General features: G+C 38.2%; 2 protein-coding genes and 1 non-coding gene across 4 annotated transcripts; 1 reads left to right on the forward strand and 2 right to left on the reverse strand.

Annotated features, from left to right (window-relative positions):
• Window positions 1-326: 326 nt before the first annotated feature.
• Window positions 327-6389, reverse strand: LOC103703900 (probable inositol transporter 2). Of its 2 annotated transcripts, none has more exons than XM_017841995.3 (7): window positions 6227-6389; window positions 3914-4106; window positions 2993-3063; window positions 2526-2861; window positions 2323-2430; window positions 1528-2133; window positions 327-940 (listed from the first exon to the last, which is right to left on the reverse strand). In XM_017841995.3, the coding sequence occupies exons 2-7, from the start codon at window positions 4044-4046 to the stop codon at window positions 476-478; spliced, it is 1719 nt and encodes a 572-aa protein (XP_017697484.2). In that variant the 5' UTR covers window positions 4047-4106; window positions 6227-6389; the 3' UTR covers window positions 327-475. The 2 variants fall into 2 exon arrangements, with proteins under 2 accessions (XP_017697484.2, XP_008785167.2); XM_008786945.3 differs by having other exon boundaries at window positions 3914-4101; window positions 6227-6387.
• A 2563-nt stretch (window positions 6390-8952) lies between these two features.
• Window positions 8953-16491, forward strand: LOC103703901 (cellulose synthase A catalytic subunit 7 [UDP-forming]). The gene is made up of 12 exons (XM_008786946.4): window positions 8953-9033; window positions 9731-9929; window positions 10669-10787; window positions 10887-10947; window positions 11061-11217; window positions 11715-12327; window positions 12410-12547; window positions 12994-13119; window positions 13206-13418; window positions 13942-14466; window positions 15084-15434; window positions 15670-16491. The coding sequence occupies exons 1-12, from the start codon at window positions 8953-8955 to the stop codon at window positions 16249-16251; spliced, it is 3165 nt and encodes a 1054-aa protein (XP_008785168.1). The 3' UTR covers window positions 16252-16491.
• TRNAG-GCC lies at window positions 14592-14662 on the reverse strand. The gene has a single exon. It is a non-coding gene; the product is annotated as a tRNA-Gly (tRNA).
• Window positions 16492-25293: the final 8802 nt, after the last annotated feature.

Consider the following 25293-nt stretch of genomic DNA (forward strand, 5'->3'; position numbering starts at 1 on the left):
GAGGGACTGCGGATCCTGTGTTCTCCAAGAGGACAGCGCCCTTTTATTTATTCATTTATGCATTGATTTATTTATTTAAATATACATATGAAGCTGTTTTTTTTTTCTTTATTGTATGAAATGAATGAAAACAGGTGTATATTTTTCTGAAAAGCCTTGGGTTCAACCCTTGTGTCAGGTATGGTCCCAGGAGTTCAACCAAACACTCTCAAAAACATTACTGTAAATTTAAATAATATAATTACTAATTAACTCCCTGCATAAATTCAGATGATTTTGTAGTATGTATAGTTTAGAGTGGCATGTCATCCAGCACCAGCTTGAAGGATCATTTCAAGACCAAATTCTTTTGAGCTCCATATTCCCAGGATTAGTCATCAGCATTTGTCACATTCAACCGAGAAAGGAATAACTCATTATTATATTACCAATGCAGGACAGACTTTTGGCAGTGAATAGTGATACGCACATTTGGCTAAGATTGAGCTCGGACAGAGCTCTTCTCCCAAGCCTTGTAGCTTTTACTCTCCAGCATCTTCTCCACCTCTTCGAACTGCAGTCCTTTGGTCTCGGGCACAAGCAAAAAAATGAGAACGAGCGCAACCACGGAAACACAGCAGAACAAGAGGAATGTTGGCGCAGTGCCTAAGGCCTCCGTCAAGCTCAAGAATGTCTGTGTGACGATCAGATTGGAGACCCAATTCGCCACCGCGGCCAACCCACCGCAGACTCCTCGGTATCTGAGAGGGTAGATCTCAGAGTTGACAATCCAAGGGACGGTGCCCATGCCCGGAGAGTAGGAGATGATATATGCTCCGAGAGCAATGAGAGCCAACCAGCCAAAGTTGCTTGGGCAGCCGCGAGTGTACCATTCCCGGCTTGATGTTTCACATAATCGTTTTCCATCAGTCTCAGACGACAAGCAGGTCCCAGGAAGAAGCTGTTCCATGATTAAGGCAGGCATGATCAGGATTAAATAATTCAAAACTTTGATGCAACCAGACCTACAAATTCTAATTATTTGAACATCTAAATTGGAATCAATTAATATCCTCTTCATACTTTCGGACTAAGCAACATGTCACGGATCTCGATGTGACATGGATAAAGCCAATCTAAATGCGGAAGATCAGCGGGGTATGATGGGATGGGACCATGCACTTCTTTGGTGCATTTCTTTCCTCCAAGTTTCGGTCATGTGAAAATTAAACTATCCCATATCTCGTATGAAATTTTTTTTTCAATGAAAAATATTATTTCTAGAGAAATACTATTTCTCTTTCTTTTTCAAAAAAACTCATATCGAACGTGAAGCATTTCTTCGTTAATTTACCGACCAGAACCAAATTGAGAAGAGATATTATATAAATGAGGTGCATGAACCGAGAGGCTTGTATACATTTTTAACTCTCAATTATTAGACCTCTATTTTATTTTGAAAAAACAAAAATCCAACAACTGCATAAATTGCATTCTAAAGCTTACGGACGATCATTGATCAATGTATAGATGTGCTGAGGTACTTACTTTATCTCCATCGTGAGCACAAAATCCACACCCAGAGGCGGCTTTCACGCAATCCATGCACGTCCACGTCATGCCCGAAGCCGGCTTGAAATCAGGGCACGTAGAGTTTCCACCGGCCGGATTCGGCAATTCAACTGCCGGCGAATGTGAAGCAACTCCAAAGAAGACACCACTCAGCAAGGCCAAGCACGTAATGATTCCAACCAAACTGATAAGAAGCAGCTTTCTCCTTCCGGCTCTGTCGACGAAGAAGATACTGACGATGGAACCCAAGGCATTGAGACCAGAGGTTATGAGAGACAGCGCCAAGGCTGTGCTATTGGAAGCAAAACCAGCCAATTGAACTATTGTGGGGCTGTAATACATAACCGTGTTGATACCCACAAATTGCTGAGCTACCTGCACAACAATGCCGGCCACAAGCGCTCTGCGAACAACCACACTACCTGTTGCCTTCTTTAATTTGCTGAACGTGCCACCTCCCCCAATGGAACCTTCCTCTGCTATTTCAGCTTCAATCGACAGCCGTAAAGCTTCGATTTCTTTCTCAACTTCATGAGACGGGTATATCTTTCTCAAGATCTCTGCAGCTTCCTCTTTTCTTTCCTGTTTAATATATATATAAAAAAAAAACAATAAGAAAATCCATGATCACTATCGCTCAGCAACATATACTGGACTGAACAAATGAAGAGTTCTGTCAAGGAGTAGATTAAAACAGCAGAGAAGTAGAAGTATAGTGACTTGGTGAGTGAGAACCGCGTCAAGATTATTTGAAAGGAAATGGATAATAACCTTTCTGTACAGCCACCTAGGTGACTCTGGAAGCATCAGCATCAATATAAACTGAACAACAGCAGGAACTCCGGCCACACCGAGCATCCAGCGCCAAGTTCCTGGGGTCTGACAGAAAAAAAAAGAGGCTGAAATGTCACTAACCATTAATACTACTATCTGGGAACAAACGGTATCAGAAATGAAGGAATTTATTTATTTACCTTAGTGAAAGCCAGATTTATGAGGTAGGACAGAAATTGTCCTCCTGTAATAAGTAACCCATTAGTGCTGACAAGAGCACCTCTAATTCTGGCAGGAGAAGCTTCAGAAATGTAGAGAGGAGAAGTCATGGAAGCCATCCCAACTCCAATGCCCACAAAGATTCTCCCCAGGATTATAATTTCAGGAATTGGTGCAATAGCCATTATGACGGCACCAATAAAGAACAACAGATCAGCAAACAGTATTGAAGGTCTCCTTCCAAATCTGTCATTCATCCATCCACCAAATGCAGCGCCAACTATAGCTCCAGCTACAGCCATGCTCACAATGGTTTCCTATCGACAAGAGTAACGGTCCATCACAGGTAGATGGGGAGGAGGCATGCATAGGTTGGGAAAAAAAGTTCTAACTATAACAAATTCTATAAAGCCACATAATTAGCTGTCATGAACATAATGAAGCACACCTGGAGTACAGTACTTCTATCAACTTGTCGGAAGTCATCACGAATGTATAGTAGTGCTCCAGAGATAACACCTAAACCATTAACGATCGGTGAATAATTTTGATCCATGCACCAATAACCCATGAATCATTTTGAGTTACACAAATGCTACCAAATCATATCGCAGAAATGGAACAGTACATGTTTTGCTGACATGATTCAAAGAAAAGATCCAGGGTTTAAATATCTCAACTTCGTGGATAAAATAATGCAGTTATAAGACCTGTACAAATCTAGAGCTCCATGACATAAGTTTATTCATCAGAAAGATCAACATAAAGATACCAAAGTGAAGGTAAGCATCCAGTACCAGACCAAGTCCATCTAGTGGCTGCAATGCTTGAAGGATGTTTTAAAGAGACAAAGGCCTCTAATTTGTTCTGACTGATATTTAGTCACTAAAATCCTTTTTCTTCAGAAATGATATTAATTAGTCACTAAAACACATAAATAAACATATAAAAAAAAATACAAAGTCCAACCCCACAAAAAAACAAATAGCCCACCAACGTCAGAATAATTAAGCTTGCGAAGAACATTCCAAACGCAGTGAAATATTTAAGTCGTCTGCTGACTTTATGTGCAACAATTTTTTTGAAGCACACTACTATTTTAATACCACAAAAAGCATATGTAGTCTCTCTCCCTCTGTGTGTGCGTGTGTGTGTGTGTGTGTGTGTGTGTCTGCTTAAATTTAAGAGTTAGAACTTTTCATGGATGAAGTCATATTGTTTTCCTAACGAAATATCCCAAAAAGTGCATAAAAATTTCCTGGTTGTTAAGCTTGGCAATGTATAGGATACAATTACTTCACCTAGAAAACATAAAAGTGCTGAAATTTCACGGTGCCACAAAACAGAAATCTAAAGTTAAATGATGTACCTGTGTCGTAGCCAAAAAGAAGACCACCAATGCCGGCAGAGAGTGCAAGGCGAAGAATGTATGGCTGTTTCCATGTCAGACTAAAACATTCCTTAAATTCTGTATTGTCCGCTTTATGGACGCCCCCTTCCATGGCTTCAACTGTAGAAGAAAATGCCCCGGAGGATCCCTAAATCCAAAGTCCTGTCCTGCACTGGCATCAAAAAAAAGAAGCATTGAAACATCACTCTGCATGACCAAAAAATTATTTCCAAAGCAACATAACCATGGAATATGGATTAAGGTTAATCTTGAAGTGAGGCCGCTTAGAATGATTATAGCTGCTGCTCATCATTATACGTACTAAAAAAGACATTATGCAAGACATGAGATGCATACTAAGGACCAGAATTTTCTGGTTGCTTGTGGTCTTCGTTGCGACTGCCCTATAGAAATGGTTGTATTAAGGACCAGCATTTTCTGGAACCTCTCGCATAAAATGATTTGATTTCCTGATTCTAAATAAATTTATTGCACCAAGCATGTAGGAAAGCCAAAAGTATTTAAAAAGAAACAGATCAAAGAATAAATAACGAGACCATGAAGACAGCACCATAAATAACAAAACCCGACCTTAGTAAATTTAGGATCGGTAAATGATGAATTTTAAGAACAAGCTAATGCTTTCTAAGAAGAAAAACAGGTTGATGCTTTCTCACCAATGTTACTTAAAAACATACATTGAAGAGGCCCGTCAAAGGGGCCCACCAACCAAAAGACCAGTACAGAACAAAACAGAGAAATGTCCGGCTTTTCTATTTGGTCAAGAGCCCACATGTTCCATCATGGGTAGGGTTGTATATGGGTCGGGCTGACATGTACCCCGACTCAATTAGACCTGCCTTAATCTATGTTTTGAGATCTATGGGTTGGATCAGATTCAAAAATTAGACCGGGTCTAACTTTCAATTCATGCCCAAATTTTGTATTTTTCAACTCTAATATCATCCAAGTCTAATTTGGATCAACAAATTAAACTGCATCTTAATCCAAGTTGAGACTCAAATATATAAATTAGACCTATATGCTGAGAACCATTTTAATCTGTATTTTTCACCCAACCCGAACATGGCTCAATCCAAAAATCCAAATCATATTAACATGCTCCTCTTTCACTCTCTATATCTTTCCCAATTTACTCAATAAACTCTCATTTAACCTAATTCCTCTTTTTTTCATCTCAATAAGTACATCCCCTCTTGCCTATTTTCATCTAATTACTTAAACATTCATATTTTATGATTTTTTTTGGTGGATTCTTATTTATAAAACCCTTGGAAGTCTATATGTATTAAAAATAGTAGTTCGAAAGCATCAGAATGATCATCCACTCGGACAAATTAAAAATTTTTGAATAAAAATTCAAATTAATACTATTATTTTACTACAATTTTTAATAATTTTATAATTAAGTATCAATTATTAACTATAAAAAATAGCTAGATGCTTGATTCAAATTAAAAAAAGTCGATTCAACCCATGCATACCTAATTTTGAACATTTCAAGTTGGGTCTAAAATTTTTCGGATCGGACCCGAACGTCCTGCTGCGCCTAAAATCTTTTCCATGGATCCAACCGGACTCCATCAACTAATAAGTTGATTTTGAATCCAAAATCATTACTTGTATAGAAAATTTGGTTAGGTCATGGTTAATCATACCCCGTTCCAACCCATCTCTCATTATAACTTAGAAACTTTTTTTCTTTTTGTTCCTTGAATCCTCATTAATGATAATATCTCTAATTACTAGCATTAGCAGCCAGTCAATTTTCTAAAAGAAAGCATAACACTTGAATATAACCTTATTCTACATCTCTAAGAAAATCTAAATAAAAGAACAAAAAAGAGGAGAAGGTCATGTTTACAACTCAAAAATCTTATTCATATGTCCATATCCGATAATTCAACTCTATTTTCTACTAAAAGAAAAGGTAAAAAAAAGTAAAATTATCTAAATCAATTGATCATATGAGGAAGGCTAACACCATTTCCAATCCCACGACAGTTACCACAAAAAAAAAAAAAAAAGGGTCCATCACATGCATTCTCACAAGCAAAGATTGTTTAAAAAAATAAAAAATGAATAAAAATGTCACAAGTTCTCATTCTATACCAACAAACACCGTAAAAGTCGACAAATCCAAATCTTGCAACCTGATAGCTGAAAAGGCCAATCAAAAACCTAGCGAACATCCCATTTACTGAACCAAATAACTTTTTAACAAAAAAAAAAAAAACAAATAACTTAAGATAGAAGGTATCCAAATCTCACCCTAAACCTCTCTAGAACTATGTGTCTCCCCTCGTTGGAGGGCTTTAGACCTCCTCCCCAAAAGCCTATGTTCTCTAAGGACGTCAATCCCTAGGTGAAGAGGCCGATGGGAAGGAACGATGGCCAGAAAAGAGACGGAGAGGAAGCCAAAAAATAAACTGGGGATGAGCTTTATTATATATCAATCACTAAAGGGGAAAAAATTAATAATTCAGGGATAATCTTTTTAATGTATTCATCGCAGTTTTCGGAATTCCAGTTATCGAACCCCCACACTTTCACGGCCTTCATTTCTCGGTCCGCTGTCCTATTCGGGGATAAGCGGTTGGCTTTTCGGCCCAATCCGGGACGCTTTATCCGGCCTTCCACTGACCAGTCTTAGTCCTTCCGTCGATATCTCGGACAGCGTATCCCGAACATAGACTTATTGAATCCAATCTGGCATTTTTCGGATCACGATAATAGTTGTCGGAAGAACGTTGTAACGGCGGCCACACGGCTGCTAAAACTACCGTTGAAAATACTAGCCGTTGCTGCTGTTTTAAGACCTCGTCATGCGTCCACAATTATTCTGCTCGTTGTTGAAGTTTTCTTAGCTGTTTATCTGGTTATTTTTAAAATTCAAATTGGAGCTTCAGCAATGTTTACATGTGTCTCCTCAAAAACAATGATGGCGTTGTCTAATATTAATATGTTATCTTGCCCAATTAAACTTTCTTTTGGAGTAAGACTCTGGCTATTACAGTAGTTGCTTTCCGTTGTCGTGATGAAAAATTACAAGTAATAACATAAGCAATTATGCTATTGGATTTTTTTTTCGTTTTTTTTCCAAAATTAAGTTCTTTTTTAAAAAAAACTTACAGAAGAAACTTTTTAATAATTAAACATTTAATTTGATATTTTTATTTAAAAATATAATTTCTCTTAAGCAACACAAAATATATATATCTTAGAGGCTCAAATTTAGTGTAGGTCTTACAATCCTTTATATGAAGATTTATGTGAATGTATGTTTAGTCTCATATCGGTTATTCACTGGGTAGATACTGGATATCTATATAGAATTAAGGAACCCAAATAATACCTTCCGGCTAGTCTTTTTGGATAAGGTCCTAGGTTATGACAAATGATATCGGAACGAATTAAGCTATGTCAACTAGGAGATACTGCAGCACAAATCCAGACGAGGATGTCAGAGCTTAAAATAGGGAAGTATGTGAATCCTCCAATCATATAGACATATCTTCAAGCTTGAGTAGGTTGCCAAGGAATGCCGGGAATATGAATTAGGGGCTGGGCTTTAGATGTCAAAGTCCACGTGCCCAACTTGCGGATCTTCCGTGTGAGACCATGCAAATGTTAGTTCCTTGGAACGCGGATAAAATGTCCGAGAGTTGATATCTTTTTTTTTTTGGTAAATGAGAGTTGATATCTTTTATTGGTGACTTTATCAACCAAATTAGTCGAGTATTGTTAAGATAGTTAAATTTTAACAAACGTGCATTTTAAAGGATATGATCGCATGCGATTGCCTACAAAAGACAGTGCTCTTTGGATTGCAGTGTCAGATTAGACATCAAGCATGTTCCGAGGCTCCAACGCTTTATTGGTGCAACATGCCTTAAGGAAACAAATCAATGAGCTTCAAGATAGACATTGAAATCCCAAAATCTATGGGATGCCTGAGATCGATCGGATGAACTCTGATATTCTGAAATGGAGGAAATTAGATGCCCGGCTAGATCCTCCCTCTCTTGTCAGTGGCATTGTATTAGATCCCATGCTGCCCCAACACCCACTTTTTCCCATATATTTGTTCTTGTTCCATGCTTCAAATAGGAAATAGTGCAAAAAGAGCTGTCGAATCCAAACCATGGTCCCTAATCTCCCTTAGTAGAACAGTTGTGGTTGTTGGTGGCGACGATCTAAGCTTCTTCTCTCTATTACCAACCCCTGTCTCCTGTTAGATAAATCATATAAAGGCACGCATTGAAACTAATAGCATGCATGGCTTTGAAATATTATGCATCCTTGTACCAAAAAAGATATTAGGCGGTCCAATATCAGCACTGGTAGCAGAAGAATGAATACAAGTCTTTTCCATCGTCCTCTGATGCCATGGAGGCCAAAATTTATAGGAGCACAAATTATCTAGGCCTAAGTCCCGACCCACCCACCAGCCAAGATGGCGATCAAGACATTTGGATGATAACCTTTATGGACACTCCAACTCTTCTTAGAGCTTTTTCTTTAATCTATAATTTTCTGCGGGAAGCTATATTAAGTATCTGCTAACTTAAGATCCACACAATGCCCAGCTTTCGAATATTTTAGGTGACAAAAGTAGTGAGCCCGAGGGGTCGTTGTGACATCTCCATCACACTCACTTCTCTGGACATCAATGCCTCTGGGTATCCATGACCTCAGAATTTTTTTTGAGAGAAAAAAAAACCTGTCAAACATTTTTATCGTGTAGCATACGGTGTGGTAGGCCTTCTGCTTCAAGCGTACTGTCACAGGTCACCTGCTAGCCTTGGCTCCTACCAAGAACTTTGGTTCCAAGCGAGCCCAAAGAGCTATCTTCTCTTCGACTCAAAACCTCGACCCCCCAACTCACAGTTGGTGAAGGATGGATCTCTCCCACCTCACCACCCATAAAATCTCTTATCTTTCCTTCCCCCTTCATCCTTGCCGTGAGACAACCTTACTCTCCCTTCTCCTCATCCATGGACTCCCCATCCCCCACTGGCTTGGTCGCGGGATCCCACCGGCGTAACGAGCTGCATGTCATGCATGGCCATGAGGAGGTTAGTTTCTTTTTATCGTTCGTTTATGTTGATTCCTCAAGAGAAATTTAACAATGCTATTATGTATGAATAATAATTGAAATTTAGATAGCATCCGTTATTTAACTCATATCATGTCATGACGGCCCTTTGGTTTATTTTTTTATGCCAATTAGTTTTTTCTTGTACTGCCTAAAGAATGATCTCAGTGGCTTCAACAAATAAGGTCACCATCCTTTCAAATCAAAAGAGAGAAAAAAAACAGAGTGACAGCAGCTTTCACTTATTATATCCATTATTTTCTGTTCTGGTAATTGACAATGGCTATCGTACGTAGCATTCATTGTTTTCTTCCGAAAATCAGTCAGAGGCGAAGCTGGGCAAATAACAGCTGCTATTTCCGTTATATGGTAAATTCAATGGTTTTTGATGATGTCTGCTCTTCGGGGATATTATCGAAACCTTAAAGTTTATAGAAGTCCAAAGCAATTTAATTTAATTATGCTGAAGGCATGTCAAATTTTGAGCATGTTTAAGTTAGTTATTAATGTTTCTATAAGTCGCCAACCATTGACTCCGAGCCCAACCCAGTGGTTCGTAGTTGACTGTGGATGAGGTCAATATATACAGGGTCAATCATATGATCTAATTGAATTGCCCTAGCTTGGAAATCCATTAATCGACATGTTCATGTTGATTTTGTGGATGTATTTGGCAGCCAAAGATTCAGAATCACCACTTGAACGCAAAAGTTTGCCGTGTTTGTGGTGATGAGATCGGGCTCAAGGAGAATGGTGAGATGTTCATGGCGTGCCACGAGTGTGGGTTCCCTGTCTGCCAGCCTTGTTACGAATACGAGCGGAGTGAGGGCAACCAAACCTGCCCCCAGTGCAACACTCGTTACAAGCGTCATAAAGGTTACCTTCCATCTCTCTCTCTCTCTCTCTCTCTCTCTCTCTCTCTCTCTCTCTCTCTCTCTCTCTCTCTCTCTCTCTCGTTCTAACTCTAATGCAGGAGAGTGGCTAACGTGAGTTTGAAAATGATGATTAATTTTCAAATTCACATTAGTTACTCTATGCTACATTAAAAAATGATGATGATTTTTTTTCATCACAAAAAATAAAAAGAATTTGAAAGTGATGAAGGTATATGAATAGTTTATCACTTATTGTAGTTTTTTTAATTATTGGTTTTGAGTCCTTTGGTTTCTATTGCACCCATGAAAATCCATGTTATCACAGCCAATAGGCTATTATATTATTTACGTGAATCGCTTTATTTTTTAATACAACTTCATCCCCATAATAACTATTCTTTTGAATCATAACATCAGATATTCCAAAATCAATACATATCTTTTGGATGGACTAGAATATCGTATTGTCATCAGCTAAAAGTGTTTTAGCATTGCAAGTTAACTATGGAGAAAAGAGAATTTGGATAAATCTTTAGGATTTTTTTCCAATAAGTAAAGAATTTAAAACAGCATGTCATTTTAATTTTAACTGAAAATAAAAAATTTTCTTTGATATAGAGATTTTGATATTTTACTATGCAATTACTAAGAAAACATAGTAATTGTAATTTGAAATTAGATCACATAATGCATAAATCAAATCTCATTTTGTAACTCTGTTCATTGAAACGTTCCCACAGGATGTCCAAGGGTTGAAGGGGACGGAGATGATGGCGCTGATATGGATGATTTTGAAGACGAATTCCCACTTAAGAGCCCCAAAAAATCACAAGAGAATCATCGCTTGGATATTAACTCGGTAGCTATCATTAAAAAAATAAATAAAATTGATTTTTTCAAAAAAAAAGCTTCTTGCCATTCTAAGCGTGATGACGACATTCAAAATGCTTTTTGGCAGGAGAATGGTGACAGGATGCAACAGTGGAGGCCGAATGGGCTTTCATCCTTTACAGGCAGTGGTAAGATGAAAGTAAAAAGGTCCAAGGCAACCATTATATGGGCCTTTGTTGTTATTCTCCATCGTTGGGCCTAATGGGCTGACATCAGTCGTTTTGTCGTGTGGGCTTTGCAGTCACCGCTAAGGAGTTGGAGGCCGAGAGGGAGATGGAAGGGAACATGGAATGGAAGGATAGGGTGGAGAAATGGAAGGTAAAGCAAGAGAAGAGAGGAATGATCAACAAAGATGATGAAGAAGATAATGATCAGGATGCTTATGAAGATGAGATGCTGTAAGATCTTCTCACCTATTCCCGTCTCGTGGTTCACTTTTGAATGATTAGTTCATATTCCTAGCTTCTCACTTCCAAAATCAAGGGTTTCACAAGGTTCACTTCAAAAGAGCGACCAACCTTCATAAACCTCTTCAAGTTGTATGTCTCATGCACCTAATTTTGATATTGAAATACCAGTTTTGCCCATGTTACCATGAAATTTTATTATTCCCATTTGAATGCCCTTATTAATTGGGTGAAGACAAATACTTTTTCCGAGATCGCTGCGTTGTCTCATTCAACCTTGCTCGTTCCAAAATTCAGCCAACCTTTTCTTCTTCTTCTTCTTCTTCACCCCTTTTTTTTGTTGTTGTTGAGGGGAAGGGAGGTGTAAACCACCTGGCTTTTATTCAAACTTTTCACTTTCCTTTTCAAATCGACGACATTACCCATTACGAAGAACTTGCATGCGCCATGCAAGTATGCAATGCGATAAAACTTGAAAATTTTTACAGAATGGCGGAGGCCCGGCAACCCCTCTGGCGGAAGGTGCCGATCCCGTCGAGCAAGATCAACCCATACCGCATTGTGATCGTCCTCCGCCTCGTCATCCTGTGCTTCTTCTTCCGCTTCCGCCTTACCACCCCTGCGAAAGATGCCTACGCCCTCTGGCTCACATCGGTCATCTGCGAGATCTGGTTCGCCCTCTCGTGGATCCTCGACCAGTTCCCCAAGTGGTTCCCCATCACCCGCGAGACTTACCTCGACCGCCTCTCCATGCGATTCGACCGCGAGGGGGAGCCCAGTCGCCTCGCCGCCGTCGACGTGTTCGTAAGCACCGTCGACCCTCTCAAGGAGCCGCCGATCATCACTGCGAACACCGTCTTATCCATCCTGTCGGTTGACTACCCGGTCGACAAGGTGAGCTGCTACGTGTCGGATGACGGCGCGTCCATGCTCTTGTTTGACGCGCTGTCGGAGACCGCCGAGTTCGCACGTAGGTGGGTCCCGTTCTGCAAGAAGTACACCATCGAGCCGAGGGCCCCGGAATTCTATTTCTCGGAGAAAATAGACTATTTGAAGGACAAGGTGCAGCCAAGCTTCGTGAAGGAGAGAAGAGCCATGAAGGTATGGTACTTGCTTTGGATCTGGTACTCCGTCTGATTCATGTCATTCTTTTGGGTTATCATACGATTTTGAAATGGTGCAGAGAGAGTACGAAGAGTTCAAAGTGCGGATCAATGCATTGGTGGCCAAGGCTCAGAAGAAGCCGGAGGAAGGGTGGGTGATGCAGGATGGTACGCCGTGGCCTGGGAACAACACAAGGGACCATCCGGGAATGATACAGGTTTCACTCGTTTACCCTTGTCTTTTTTTGACTCTTCTTTAGTATTTTTCATTTAATAATTAATTAATAATTTTATTTGTATGAAAAAAAATAATAAGTCTCTTCTATTATGAGTATGTATCATGGACTCTTTGCGGATATATATCAGGCATCCATGCATTTTACCTGCAAACCAAACCATATCATGATCAAATATTAAGATCATAATCAAAACTTCTGGCATGGCTAGATCAAGTCGAGTCCTTAATTGAATCTACAATGTAGATCATTGATTCCTAGTCCTTGCTTGAACTGCCGTAAACTCCTGGTCATCGTTTTGACTATGTTCCCCTTCGGTAACAAGTTTTGCCATCTTTTATCAATTATATCCATCTCATACTTCAAATAAAACAAAAAGACTTCGAAACTTCAACCAACAGATGAATAAAAGAAGAAATATTTTGTAGGTATACCTGGGGAGCGCGGGTGCACTTGATGTAGAAGGTAAAGAACTCCCTCGGCTCGTGTACGTCTCACGTGAGAAGCGCCCAGGCTACCAACACCACAAGAAAGCCGGGGCCATGAATGCACTGGTAAGCCATGAATTTAACAGAACGCCCATTTAGGTGAAACTATATTTGTATGTCGACTGTATTAATGTTTCAATGAATAATGACAGATTCGAGTTTCCGCGGTGCTCACTAATGCGCCATTCATGTTGAACCTGGATTGTGATCACTACATCAACAACAGCAAGGCCTTAAGGGAAGCAATGTGCTTCTTAATGGACCCTCAGTTAGGGAAGAAGCTTTGCTATGTCCAATTCCCTCAGAGGTTCGATGGAATCGACCCCAATGACCGATATGCCAACCGTAACGTGGTCTTCTTTGATGTAAGTTGTGACTCCTTGCACGTATTTTTTTTTTTTACAGACTCCTGTCACGCAGTAGCTGTGGTTACATATCAAATTAGCAAGAAAACTCCAAACATTATACGAGGAAAGATTTCATCGTTACTAGTTACTAGCTTACTGACAACAACCTTTTTATAAGAAGTATAGTAAAGACCCCATGCATCATGCCTACTACTTTAATTTGTATATAATAAATGGAATGTAATTAAATATGTAATATTATCCAAAAAAGCTAGACTAATGTTTTCTTCGTGCAAATTATCCTACTGCTTTGGCGATATTGGACTTTCCTAGCTCGCTCTTCATATGGTATATAATACTGCTTAGTATCAAGGAGTTTGCCAAATTAACCCCGACAGAAAATTTACATGCAAAGATTTTATCGCTGCTACTACTATTATGATAATGGGTGTAAGTTCTATAGGTCTTCCAAGAAACTAGGAATGGTCTCCATTAAGACTAGAACAAGGAAAAACTAATGCTTAATATGAAATGTTTGTAGATCAATATGAAAGGCCTAGATGGCATCCAAGGCCCCGTGTATGTTGGAACTGGCTGTGTCTTCAATCGCCAAGCATTGTATGGCTACGACCCCCCCAAGTCCCAGAAGCGGCCCAAGATGACATGCGACTGCTGGCCCTCATGGTGCTGCTGCTGCTGCTGCAGCGGGCGCTCGAGGAAATCCAAGTCCAAGAAGGAAGATCACAAGGGAGGGTTCCTAGGATTTATTGGCAAGAAGGGAAAGAAGAACAAGATGGTGGTGGTGAACAAGAAGAGCTACATGAAGAGGGGGTTCGACCTTGAGGAGATTGAGGAGGGGCTGGAGGGGTATGATGAGCTGGAGAAATCGTCACTCATGTCGCAGAAGAGCTTCGAGAAGCGATTCGGGCAGTCGCCAGTGTTCATCGCATCGACGCTCATGGAGGATGGCGGGCTGCCACAGAGTGTTAACAGCAATGGGCTCATCAAGGAGGCCATTCATGTCATCAGCTGTGGGTATGAGGAGAAGACCGAATGGGGGAAGGAGGTAAATGACTAGTCGTAATTCTTCCTATTGCTGTTCATAAAACAGATAACAGGAGAGCTGAGCAAACAAAACATCAAAAAGATTCGTAATGTTAGAAAAAAAAATAAAAATTCATAATTCCAAATTGCACCAGCCGGGAATCGAACCCGGGTCTGTACCGTGGCAGGGTACTATTCTACCACTAGACCACTGGTGCGCCGATAAGTTTTCTCCAAAGATCTATTTTAGATATTTGGAGCAAACCAAGGTCCAGCCTACCATCCTAGTTTGATCCAAGTTAAGGTGATAGACATGGAAACAGATTTTTGCGTGGTTAGATTGGGTTGGGTTGGCTAAGCCAGTTTAAAATTAGGTCCATTTGGGATCCAAGATGAGACAATGGGTCCTAGCTAGTACTCCATAAATTAGGTTTGCTGCCGGTTGGATCGTTGCGTTTAAAAACTAATTAAATGTTATATTGCATGCTTGGCATGTGATATATTAGAAATAGATGATCTATCTGTCCCAGAGGACAAAATAAAAGTGATGGAATTTTGTTAGGAAGTTGGCTGTCATCAGATTATCTAAGCATTAGCACTTTTGGTTCTCTGAGAAATTGATTGAATTATGTCTTGCAGATCGGATGGATATATGGGTCCGTGACAGAGGATATCTTGACAGGCTTCAAGATGCACTGCAGAGGCTGGAAGTCTGTTTACTGTGTTCCTCCCCGAGCCGCTTTCAAAGGTTCGGCACCAATAAATCTCGCGGATCGGCTGCACCAGGTGTTACGTTGGGCTTTGGGATCGGTTGAGATATTCCTTAGCCGGCATTGCCCTCTATGGTACGGCTATGGTGGGAACTTGAAATGGCTAGAGAGGCTGGCATACACCAATACCATCGTGTATCCCTTCACATCCATCCCTCTTCTCGCCTACTGCACGATCCCAGCCATCTGCCTCCTTACTGGAAAATTTATCATCCCCAGTGTAAGTAGCCGAATCCTAATATATAAACAAATTAACTAATAGAAAGCATAATTATAGGTAGAAATTGCATGCATGCATGCATGCTACGTACGTAAATCACAATCCATATAACAAAAGGGTCATTTAAACGTGCTTCATGTTGCATGTAGGGTACTGTATATTTGTGTAGCAGTTCTGCAATTGAAAATATTTTTCTAACTTATACTACCTCTTGACGGACACCCTTCCTCAACAGCTGAACAACTTTGGAAGCCTATGGTTCATTGGTCTCTTCCTCTCCATCATTGCCACCGGAATCCTCGAGCTCCGATGGAGCGGTGTGAGCATCCAGGACTGGTGGCGGAACGAGCAGTTCTGGGTCATTGGTGGCGTGTCGGCGCACCTCTTCGCGGTCTTCCAGGGTCTCCTCAAGGTCCTAGCTGGTGTAGACACCAACTTCACGGTCACCTCCAAGGCTGCGGATGACACCGAGTTTGGAGACCTGTACCTCTTCAAGTGGACAACCCTTCTCATCCCTCCCACCACTCTAATCATCCTCAACATGGTGGGGGTTGTCGCCGGAGTGTCGGATGCCATCAACAATGGATATGGTTCATGGGGCCCGCTGTTCGGGAAGCTCTTCTTCGCCTTCTGGGTCATTGTTCATCTGTATCCTTTCTTGAAGGGGCTGATGGGGAGACAGAACAGGACGCCAACCATAGTGGTCCTCTGGTCTATTCTTCTTGCCTCCATCTTCTCTTTGGTTTGGGTCCGGATCGATCCTTTCTTGCCCAAACAGAAGGGGCCCATTCTCAAGCAGTGTGGAGTGGAGTGCTAATTAGGTCTCCCTTTTGGGGCCTTTGATTTGTTTCTTCTCATTTTACTTGACATCGATCGTTTCCGGTGTGGAGCATAAGAAAGTATTATGTGGGATTGAAGAGTACTTTGGTGCCAAATCTTCGACTGTTTGGGATGATATATAACACGCCATGTAATTAAATTTTGCTGAAATCAAGAGCTTTTGATACATGTTGCAGAAGAAGAAAGTTTATGAAAATTAAATAGCCAATCATCGATCTCCGTGACACTCTTTGAGTTGCTTTTAGTTCTTTTGAGAAAGGTGGTGGCGGGCCGCTCTCCGAGTTTGAGCCCGCCTTCTCCCTCTAATGCCTGCACAGAAGAGAAGGATGCCAGCCATCGGATCCAAGTGTTATTTTTCATATTTTCTAGCCAAATCATAGCAAGAGCACAAAAAAGATATTAAAATTGGAATCACCTATAGGCTATAAAAGGGTATATGAAGAGAATAGGTGTTAACAATTTTTCAGGAGTGTAAATTAAGTAAATGCTATACGAGGGAGAAAATGTCTCTCTCTCATCCATGACTTTGAATTCTTGGATTAAAATCTTTTTTCAGTAACAGTGGCTCGCTCTCCCTCCTAGGGTGATCTGAATTGCACATAGGTAGCTTGAATCACTGACATGTATCTTTTGTAATTTATAACCCAATCCACTTACAAGGCCTTGGATGCTTAATTCACTAAAGAATAGAAATGCTGGGTTCTCTCTCTTCACTCGATTGCCCATTTCAAGCTCTCATAAAAATTTCTATGCTAAAATATAATACTTTGGGTGCTTCGCTAAAACACTGACACCTTAGATTGCTTTCTTCACTCGACCACCCATTTCCAGCTCTTATAAATTATTAATATACTAACTACGATCCATCATTAGATTATTATCTATATAACCCCAAGAAAACTCAATATCTATTTTAACTCATCCGTGTAAAAGTTAATGTATAGAGTTGTTAATGACAAAAGATAATATGTTAGCTATTATGTTTTTTAAGATCTGTTTCGAGGATAGATGTCGAGAGCTCAGCATAGGATGAGCCTCAATTTTTGTTATATATAATAGATTATACTAATTATATGATTAGGAAATGTTTAGACTAAACATGCCGTGTAAACATCACTTTGATGTAGCATATTTTGAATCCGTCGAAGTGTCTGGATATTTTTCATTCAATGTATGCCCTCTTTTTTCCAATCATTGACGTCCGCTAGAGTAATTTTTGTCATCGTTTCAAGGGACAAAGTCAATATAATGTCACTAAGATTACCCTGTCTGACTTCCATTTCTAATTTTTCTAAACCCACGGATGGACCTAGTCAACGTTGTTAACCAAAGTTCATATGAATTTAGCTACCGGCCACTGACTCACTTCCTCCATTATCCTTTCAAAAATGCAAAATTTAAGGCTAGACTTAGGGATCCGGTAAATATTATAGAATAATTAGTCAACTTTTCCATATTTTCATATTTTTTCTAAGTGGGCAAGTCGAGTAGTATTTACCTATAAAATGGAGAAAAAGTTTTACCCACCTAGGAGATAGATAAATCATTTTCACATTAGCTGAAAAAATAATATTTTTATTTTATTCCTAAAATACCCCTACCATATAAAAATAATATAATAATGGTATAATATAATATAATAGTTATAATATAATATTATTTCATATAATAATATGTTATTATTATATAATATAATATGATATATTATTATAATATTATATATTATATTATCACATATTATTGTATTATAATATCTTATATCATATTATTATATTATAATATAATAATATATTATATAAAATATTGTTTGTTATATTATATATAATAATATAATATAATATATAATTATATTTATATAATAAAGGGTGTTGTGGAAAATATGTATAGGCCTTGACAGCTTATCCTGAAAAGTAGTAAAGCAAAAAAATATAGATAATAGATTTCAGAATCTTTTTTCAATTCATAAAAAAATATGGATATATTATTATCTGTCTAAATGTTGCCTGAAAAATACTTATTTCGATAAAAAATATAGATAACAAACAAATTCCGGAGTCATTCTTCAATGCATAAAAAAATTTAAATAAAATAATTTTTTATCTAAATATTGCCTAGAAAATACTTATCCGAATAAATTTCTTATCCTCCCAGGAATAGGTCCTAGATGATAAAATGTCCAAGGTCCCTCTCGCCAACACAACTTCTCCTATCTACATAAAATCAGCAAGCTATATATATATATATTCCACCGTACCTTTTTCCGTGTGTCGTATTTGCTATTGTCCTATTCATCTTCTTTCTTATTATATTGTTACGTGCACGACTTGGCAAGTAAATTATCTTCAGCGTGCGAGGTACGGGGCCAAGCGACTAAGACCCTTTAGATTTTCTGCTATTGGACATGGAATAGACGTATATATGTTACTAGTAGGACCAACACTGAAGAACAAGACTTCTGATGAATGATGATGGTAATTAAGACCAACAGTGTAACCCATCTCCCGGAGCTTCGCTTGATATCCAATCTCTAGTTCTTCACTAATACGGGTTCAGGTTGTATCGTTGGCACGAAAAAAATAATTGATCTTTTTTTACGATGTCGTCCATCGAATTGTATAACTCCACACATATTTTATTGCGCTCCAAAATCTACATTCATTCATCTGCATAGATCTCAAAACGATAATTATGCTATCAAATTGTGGTTTTGCACGAAAGAAGGTGATAATTCAGTTCTACCCTACTATTACACAAAGAAACATATGATAATTCAGTCCTTATAATTCAAGGGAACATGCTTTACAAAAAAAACAGTCAATATTCTTTGATATAATTTCCTTTGTAGCTTGAGGTTCTATGATACATGAACAAGATTCAGAATACTTGTCGAAAGCATTGAATTAAAGTCTTCGACTTCCCAATCCCATTGTCAAATAGAGTAAAAATTAATTTCTTTTCTTTTGTTGATGAAACTAGTAAAGATTAGATCGCAGTGAATTCTTTTGAACTCCGTAGATCCAATGCAAATCGCCAGCAATCTAGCGTGGTGACACTGGGATTGCAATTGAAGTTATTTGAGAGGATTGGAACTTATGAAATAAACCATGCAAGGTCTTGTTGTGAGCTTGTCTTTTTTTTTATTTTGAAATATATTTCTTACAAAATAGTTATTTACTTTTTTTTCTGTAATATATATGTATATCTCTATGTATGTATATAAATAAAGTAGTGAATGAATTTTCTCTCATTTCATTAACGAATGAAATGAAAAATAGACCAGAGGTACGAAGGAGGAGGGGAAAAAAATTTCGGGCCTCAGCATCCGACAAAACTCTTAAGGTTTTGTAAAATGGCAAAGCTTAGGCAAGTTGTAGGTCAACTCACTCACAAGCAGACCCATGGATGCGCAAGACACCTCACTCTAAGGCTTTATATATTATTATTTTTTCAAACGGTGCTTAATTGCTTAATGGTTTATTTGAAAATAAAAGCGCATGTTTCCTCAAAAAAGAAGGCACACATACATCATGTGCACGGAATTTCAATTTTGCCCCCAAAAGAATTATATATAACAAAGGGAAAAATAGTTAATGTAGAAGCTAAGCTACATTTTGACCTAACCAAAATAAATTTAGAGAAATAAAATCTAATGCAACATGCATGACAAGAAAAGTATATATGCTGTTTTTTTATTTTTAATAAATTTAATAATTGAGCACTTAAAGATAGATACCCGTAAAGGTTGGAATTCTATCAGAAAGTTCATGCAAGTAGATTTATGGCTGCGTCGATCGATTAGTGCCGTAGACCCATAAAGTATCTAATAGTCCAAGTGTCTGTCCTTGATTGCTAAGGGGAAAAAAATTCCATTTGTTACTTTTTTTTTTTAGGTGTATTGTTAAAAAAAAAAATCATGTGAAGCTAACATGCAGCAGATTACGATAATAATATGTTAGGATCGTAGGTGTTGCCATCACATTAAAATCCGCAGATGATAGTGAAGGCTTAATCATAGTCTTTAAACTGACCATTTCAAGCGCCCTTCCAGTGTTCGATTGCGACTTTGCCCATATCAACCTCCGCTGCAGACGAGCCTTGCTGACTTGGTCCACATCGACCTCCGCCAACATAATATATCATTTTCTCATATTTTCAGTTTGAATAAAACAATCAAAACTGTCCAGCAAGATGATGCATTCATGGGTCATTAGATAACTGCATAATGATTTCAATAATTGGAAGGATATCTAATCTCCTTGCAATAATTACCTTCCAACTTAATTTGACTGCTTGTAGCTTCAATTCTCACATAAGATTGATGAGCTATGTAAGTGAAACAAGTTAATGGTAACCTGTGTGCACTCTCACATGCACCTCAATCCAATGCTGCCATCTTATGTGCAGCGCTCATGAATGCAGCATTCCATCATGAGTACAGCACATTGCCAAACTTTGTCTGTCGTACATTATTTACGATCATGTCTAGTTTACACACAAATTTACATATATTTCAATACACAATTACATCCATAACATGGAAATTTTAAAAAATAATTCTATATTCCATATAAGACTAAGGATTTTTTTTTTTTTGGAGGTGGGATATTCGGGTTGTATCTTTCGCACGAAAAAATGATTAATCTTCTTTTATAATGTCAACTATTGAATTACATCTTGCATGGATCTCAAAGTACTCCAATATCTTTCTTCCATATAGTGAAACCAACAGTAATGGATATCGAAATATTTTACCCTCCTCCTAACGAACCGGACGATTTTAACTAAACTTAAATAGAAATGGGTTTAGTGATTGTTTTAAAAATCAAAAATTATTTGGTTTCGGTTTTGGTGAATTTTCCAACTCAATTCCGACACGAATCCGAAACCGAAGATACATAATATCTCTTAGTACTTTGTATATTTAGTATAAATTCTAGCCCTCTATCCTATTCAATATGTACCATCTATAGATCATGGATGGTAAATGACTAAATGGACAAATCCTAGAGGCTAGAGAGTCAGTTTTTTTTTCTTCGGTTCTTCTTCGCAATTATTGTGTTTGTTGAAGTTGTTTTCTTGATGCAGTTGAACTTGGTTTTAAAAAAAGTTGAATTATTGTGCTTGTTGGATTATTGTATTACCATTTGCGGGAGTTTGTTAGGTGGTTGTGTTATTATTTTTGAAAATATTTATTAATTAAGTTGGTATGGATGCTATAAAAATTATAGATGATATTTTAATTTAAATATTTATATATATAAATTAAAATAAATAGAAAAAGTTAAACGAATATGGTTTTATAGTTTTGGTTTTGGTTTTTCAGTTTTTTCCATTGGCGGTTCTAAATTTTTTATCTCAAAAATCAATCGGTTTCGGAGAGCAGTGGTGGAGTTTGGATCTAGTTTTTACTTTTTTACTAACGGCACCGAAATCCGGCCTATTGATACCCCTGCTTCTACCTGCTTGCATGGATTTTGAAGTGGTGATCCACCAGTTGCCAACGTGAAGGAAGGTGAATCATGGAAACTTTCCTTGACTGCTAAATGGCCGTTGATTCAAGCACGAACGCCAATTTCCTCTTGACATCAACTCTATGCTATCAAAAGTGGGTGCGATGTGATTGGCTTCATCACAAGTCAGCATGACTCCAGTACAGCGGTACATAAGAATACAACTAATGCCAGCAAATTATACTTCACATTAAATGTATCAATGTGGCCATGCACACACCAATCAATCCATCTATTTTTTTAAGGCTATTTACCAAAATAAAGCACACGATAAATAAGATCTACGCAAAAAAAAAAAAAAAAAAAGATTGGTGTGGTGCCCAACTATATGGTGCCAGGGCCGGTCCAATTCTTAGACGACTAAGGCGGTAGCCTAAGACTCCGGCTCAAAAAAGACCTGTTAAGGAAAGGCCTCAAAGATTATTAAAAAAAAAAAAAAAAATCTGAGTGAATTCATCTAGAATGCCTCAAAGATAAAAGAAAAAAAAAAATCTTTCTTAGTAAAGTTGTCTTAGGCCCCAAATGCATTGGGCCGGTTCTGTATGGTGTATGCGGTATGGAATATTAGTTGTGGGGCAAGGTGGGCCCCAGAGGGATGGGAACGGACCTCGGAGGGAGATCTTCTGGAACGTGGCCGTTGACGTCAAGGAAGTCCCTTTCGTGGCTTTCAGCCGCCGCCCTTGAAACTTCCGCCTCCATCCTTTACTTCCTTCCGTTTAGTTGGTGAAGCATGCTTGTCCGCATCGTCGTAGCCAAACGGATGCTCATCGCGCGTGTTCTCTTGCGGCCCATTCGGCGTCAACGGCTCCATACCCATTCTGCTCTCATGTCATGTCCCAACCAAGAACGCAATTTCCTAATTTTTTATTGATTTAATCTATGGCAGTGATCGGAAACTCTTCTAAATATCTCTAGTCTCAAAGTCTTGGTAAAAGTAGGATTTGATTTTTCTTTTTTTTTATGAAAAGGATTTGAATTTAGAAATCAAAAGAATGCAATAATTTGCTTGAATGTGCTCGAAGGCTGCTAGAGCTAGTCTAGATGGGTTAGGTCAAGGTGTGATCAAGATTGTTAGAAAGTCTCACTAGAATTTTTTTGATGAAATTAAGAGGGAGTGAAAAACTGCGAGCCTATTTACTAGAGGAGAACAAATATGTACAAGAAAGATGGTGGAAGAGAAAAAAATGCACAAAGATGCTTCCTAACCAGGAGGAAGGGCGATCAATGATTGATCGCCAAGGAAGAAAGGTATCTCCAAATCTTACAATGTTCTTCTTTAACCTTTTTTTGTAGGACCGAGAAGGCATAGTGCAGCCGTCGAAAAAATATCCTAATGTTCTTGTCAAGCCAAACATGTGAAAACAAGACCATCAACAGTTGGTCCTTAGATCTTCTCGGAGAAGGTTGAATGTTCTTCATCCTCCAAGTGGTCCACATTGAATGCGAATTGGTGGTGGTCCAAATGCTATTCCATTGCGGGTCATGTGTTTATCGAGTTTGATGAAAAAGAAATTTGAAGTTGGCTCAAGGTTCTCTAGTTACTAATCAAAGTGAATGCAAGAATCAAAACATGTGACTCGCTATCTTGTGGTGGACATTTTTCATGCCCTGATGTGACATCAAACACATTGCACACCAAGATGTTTTATATGCATGGCCCAGTACATGATGTCCCTGTTTTGTTTATTGATTGCTCTAGTTCTAATTCTAATAACACACCAAATTCTTGAGAAGGTGTTTGGTATGAGGTATCTCAAGATCAAGATGGAAGTAATGAGATCATCGCCTTTGATTGTACCATAGTGATCTTACGTGGCAGTGGTCCCAAATCACCCCCACACCTCAAATTACCGTTCAATCTAGTGATCCTATCTTTGATATCAGGAATCCAAGATAACTCTAGAACAATGATCTTAGGCTAAAATTTAGGACAAAAATAGCCCTCAGTCTAGCAAAAAAAATTAGTATATCATTATACTATTATTATATTATATTCTATTATAATATATTATAAGTATAAATAAAAATATCAATTCTATAATAATAATTAATATACCTTAAAGGATTAATAATTTATAGAACTAATAAATATATTTTATAGAACATATTAATAATTGATATATATATATATATATATATATATATATATATATATATATATATATATATATATATATATATATATATATATAGAATATATCAGGGGCAATTTTGGTATTATATGATGGTTGATCTTGGATTACTATAGAATACCAAACAGATTACTTGTTGATAACTGGGAATCTTTAATCACTAAAATATGCATACCAAATGCGGCGATCTTAAATCATCAAAGATCATATTATTTCGAGATAAGAATCACCAATGATCTAAATTCATCTTCGTGATTCCATTTGGGTCACCATATTGGGAAAAAAAGAAATCTAATTTAGCTGCTGCATCATCACATTAGGAAAAATCTTCTTGATTAAATGACTAGATTGATCACCAAAAAGTCCAAAGCGATGATTCTTAAGGCCCAACTACCCTAAGACTGTCACCAACTTTCTAGAAGCGCTTACTCTTGATGAAATAGTCGGTCTCATGGCATCAGATACTCGTCGATTTTAGACTATACATAGATTCTAATAAAGACTTCAGAGTGTTGTTTGTCATTGACGTTTCGTGCATACTCTGCAAACGCACGGGTAGTCTTCAAGCTCATAAAGTAGCAATGGCCCGGCTCTCTCCTAGAGACAGCCACGGGTAGGATGATCCTTGAACTACCTTGAGCTCTAACTCAACAAGTGGATATGATGAGGCCCAGGTCCAAATCAACAAGACTTACCAGACCTCAAAATTTTGAATTTGCTAAGCCTTGCAGCATTTATTTGAGGAGAAATCCGTGCACCATGCTGCCAATCACAGCTGCTCGCTCGTGTAGAAGAATAGCTCTTAATAAATGAGGCTTATAGAAACAAGCAGATATGATTAGCAGTGTGCACCACATAGCCGTGCATGCCGTGTAGAATATAAATTCTCCTATTTGAGTGTCGTCAGATCTATGCCATTCTCACAAGCTAATGAAGCTAGACTTGAGGTTTTAGTCGGGGAGTCGTCAAATTCGCACAAGCATAATCTTGGATAATGATTTACCCGATCCACTTGCGCATCCTAAAAAATTGTTCTTAGATTCTATATTATCATGAAAGCTTTGTTGCGACAATTGCTAATTATTATTAAAAATTTTATAAAAATAGTGTATTTTGGATTCTATTGGATTACCATGCATACTCTTATCCTCCTCGAGACTACTTCTAAGATATTTTCACATACGTATTGACTAGTATTACTTGTGATTGATTAACTGTGAGCACTTACTAAAGTATTAGGGCATAATAACTCAGTAAAAATCAGAATAGACCATGTCAATAAAAGACAGGAAGATAATTTGTTCTTGTTAAAGATTTAAGAAATTGTCTGTTTATTGGCTGAATCCCCATTATTTGTTCTTCTTTATAGGATGACAC

The sequence above is a fragment of the Phoenix dactylifera genome, chromosome 5 (assembly GCF_009389715.1).
Source record: "Phoenix dactylifera cultivar Barhee BC4 chromosome 5, palm_55x_up_171113_PBpolish2nd_filt_p, whole genome shotgun sequence".
In the NCBI taxonomy this organism is placed as follows: domain Eukaryota; kingdom Viridiplantae; phylum Streptophyta; class Magnoliopsida; order Arecales; family Arecaceae; genus Phoenix; species Phoenix dactylifera.

Excerpts from the sequence above, each read along its gene's own strand:
- LOC103703900 (XM_017841995.3), bottom strand. The coding sequence starts at position 4,046 with ATGGAAGGGGGCGTCCATAAAGCGGACAATACAGAATTTAAGGAATGT. Across the intron at positions 2,431-2,525 it reads TAAATCTGGCTTTCACTAAG|ACCCCAGGAACTTGGCGCTG; the intron begins GTAAATAAATAA and ends TTTTTCTGTCAG. Across the intron at positions 2,134-2,322 it reads CTAGGTGGCTGTACAGAAAG|GAAAGAAAAGAGGAAGCTGC; the intron begins GTTATTATCCAT and ends TATATTAAACAG.
- LOC103703901 (XM_008786946.4), top strand. The coding sequence starts at position 8,953 with ATGGACTCCCCATCCCCCACTGGCTTGGTCGCGGGATCCCACCGGCGT. Across the intron at positions 10,948-11,060 it reads TTCATCCTTTACAGGCAGTG|TCACCGCTAAGGAGTTGGAG; the intron begins GTAAGATGAAAG and ends TGGGCTTTGCAG. Across the intron at positions 12,328-12,409 it reads AGGAGAGAAGAGCCATGAAG|AGAGAGTACGAAGAGTTCAA; the intron begins GTATGGTACTTG and ends GAAATGGTGCAG.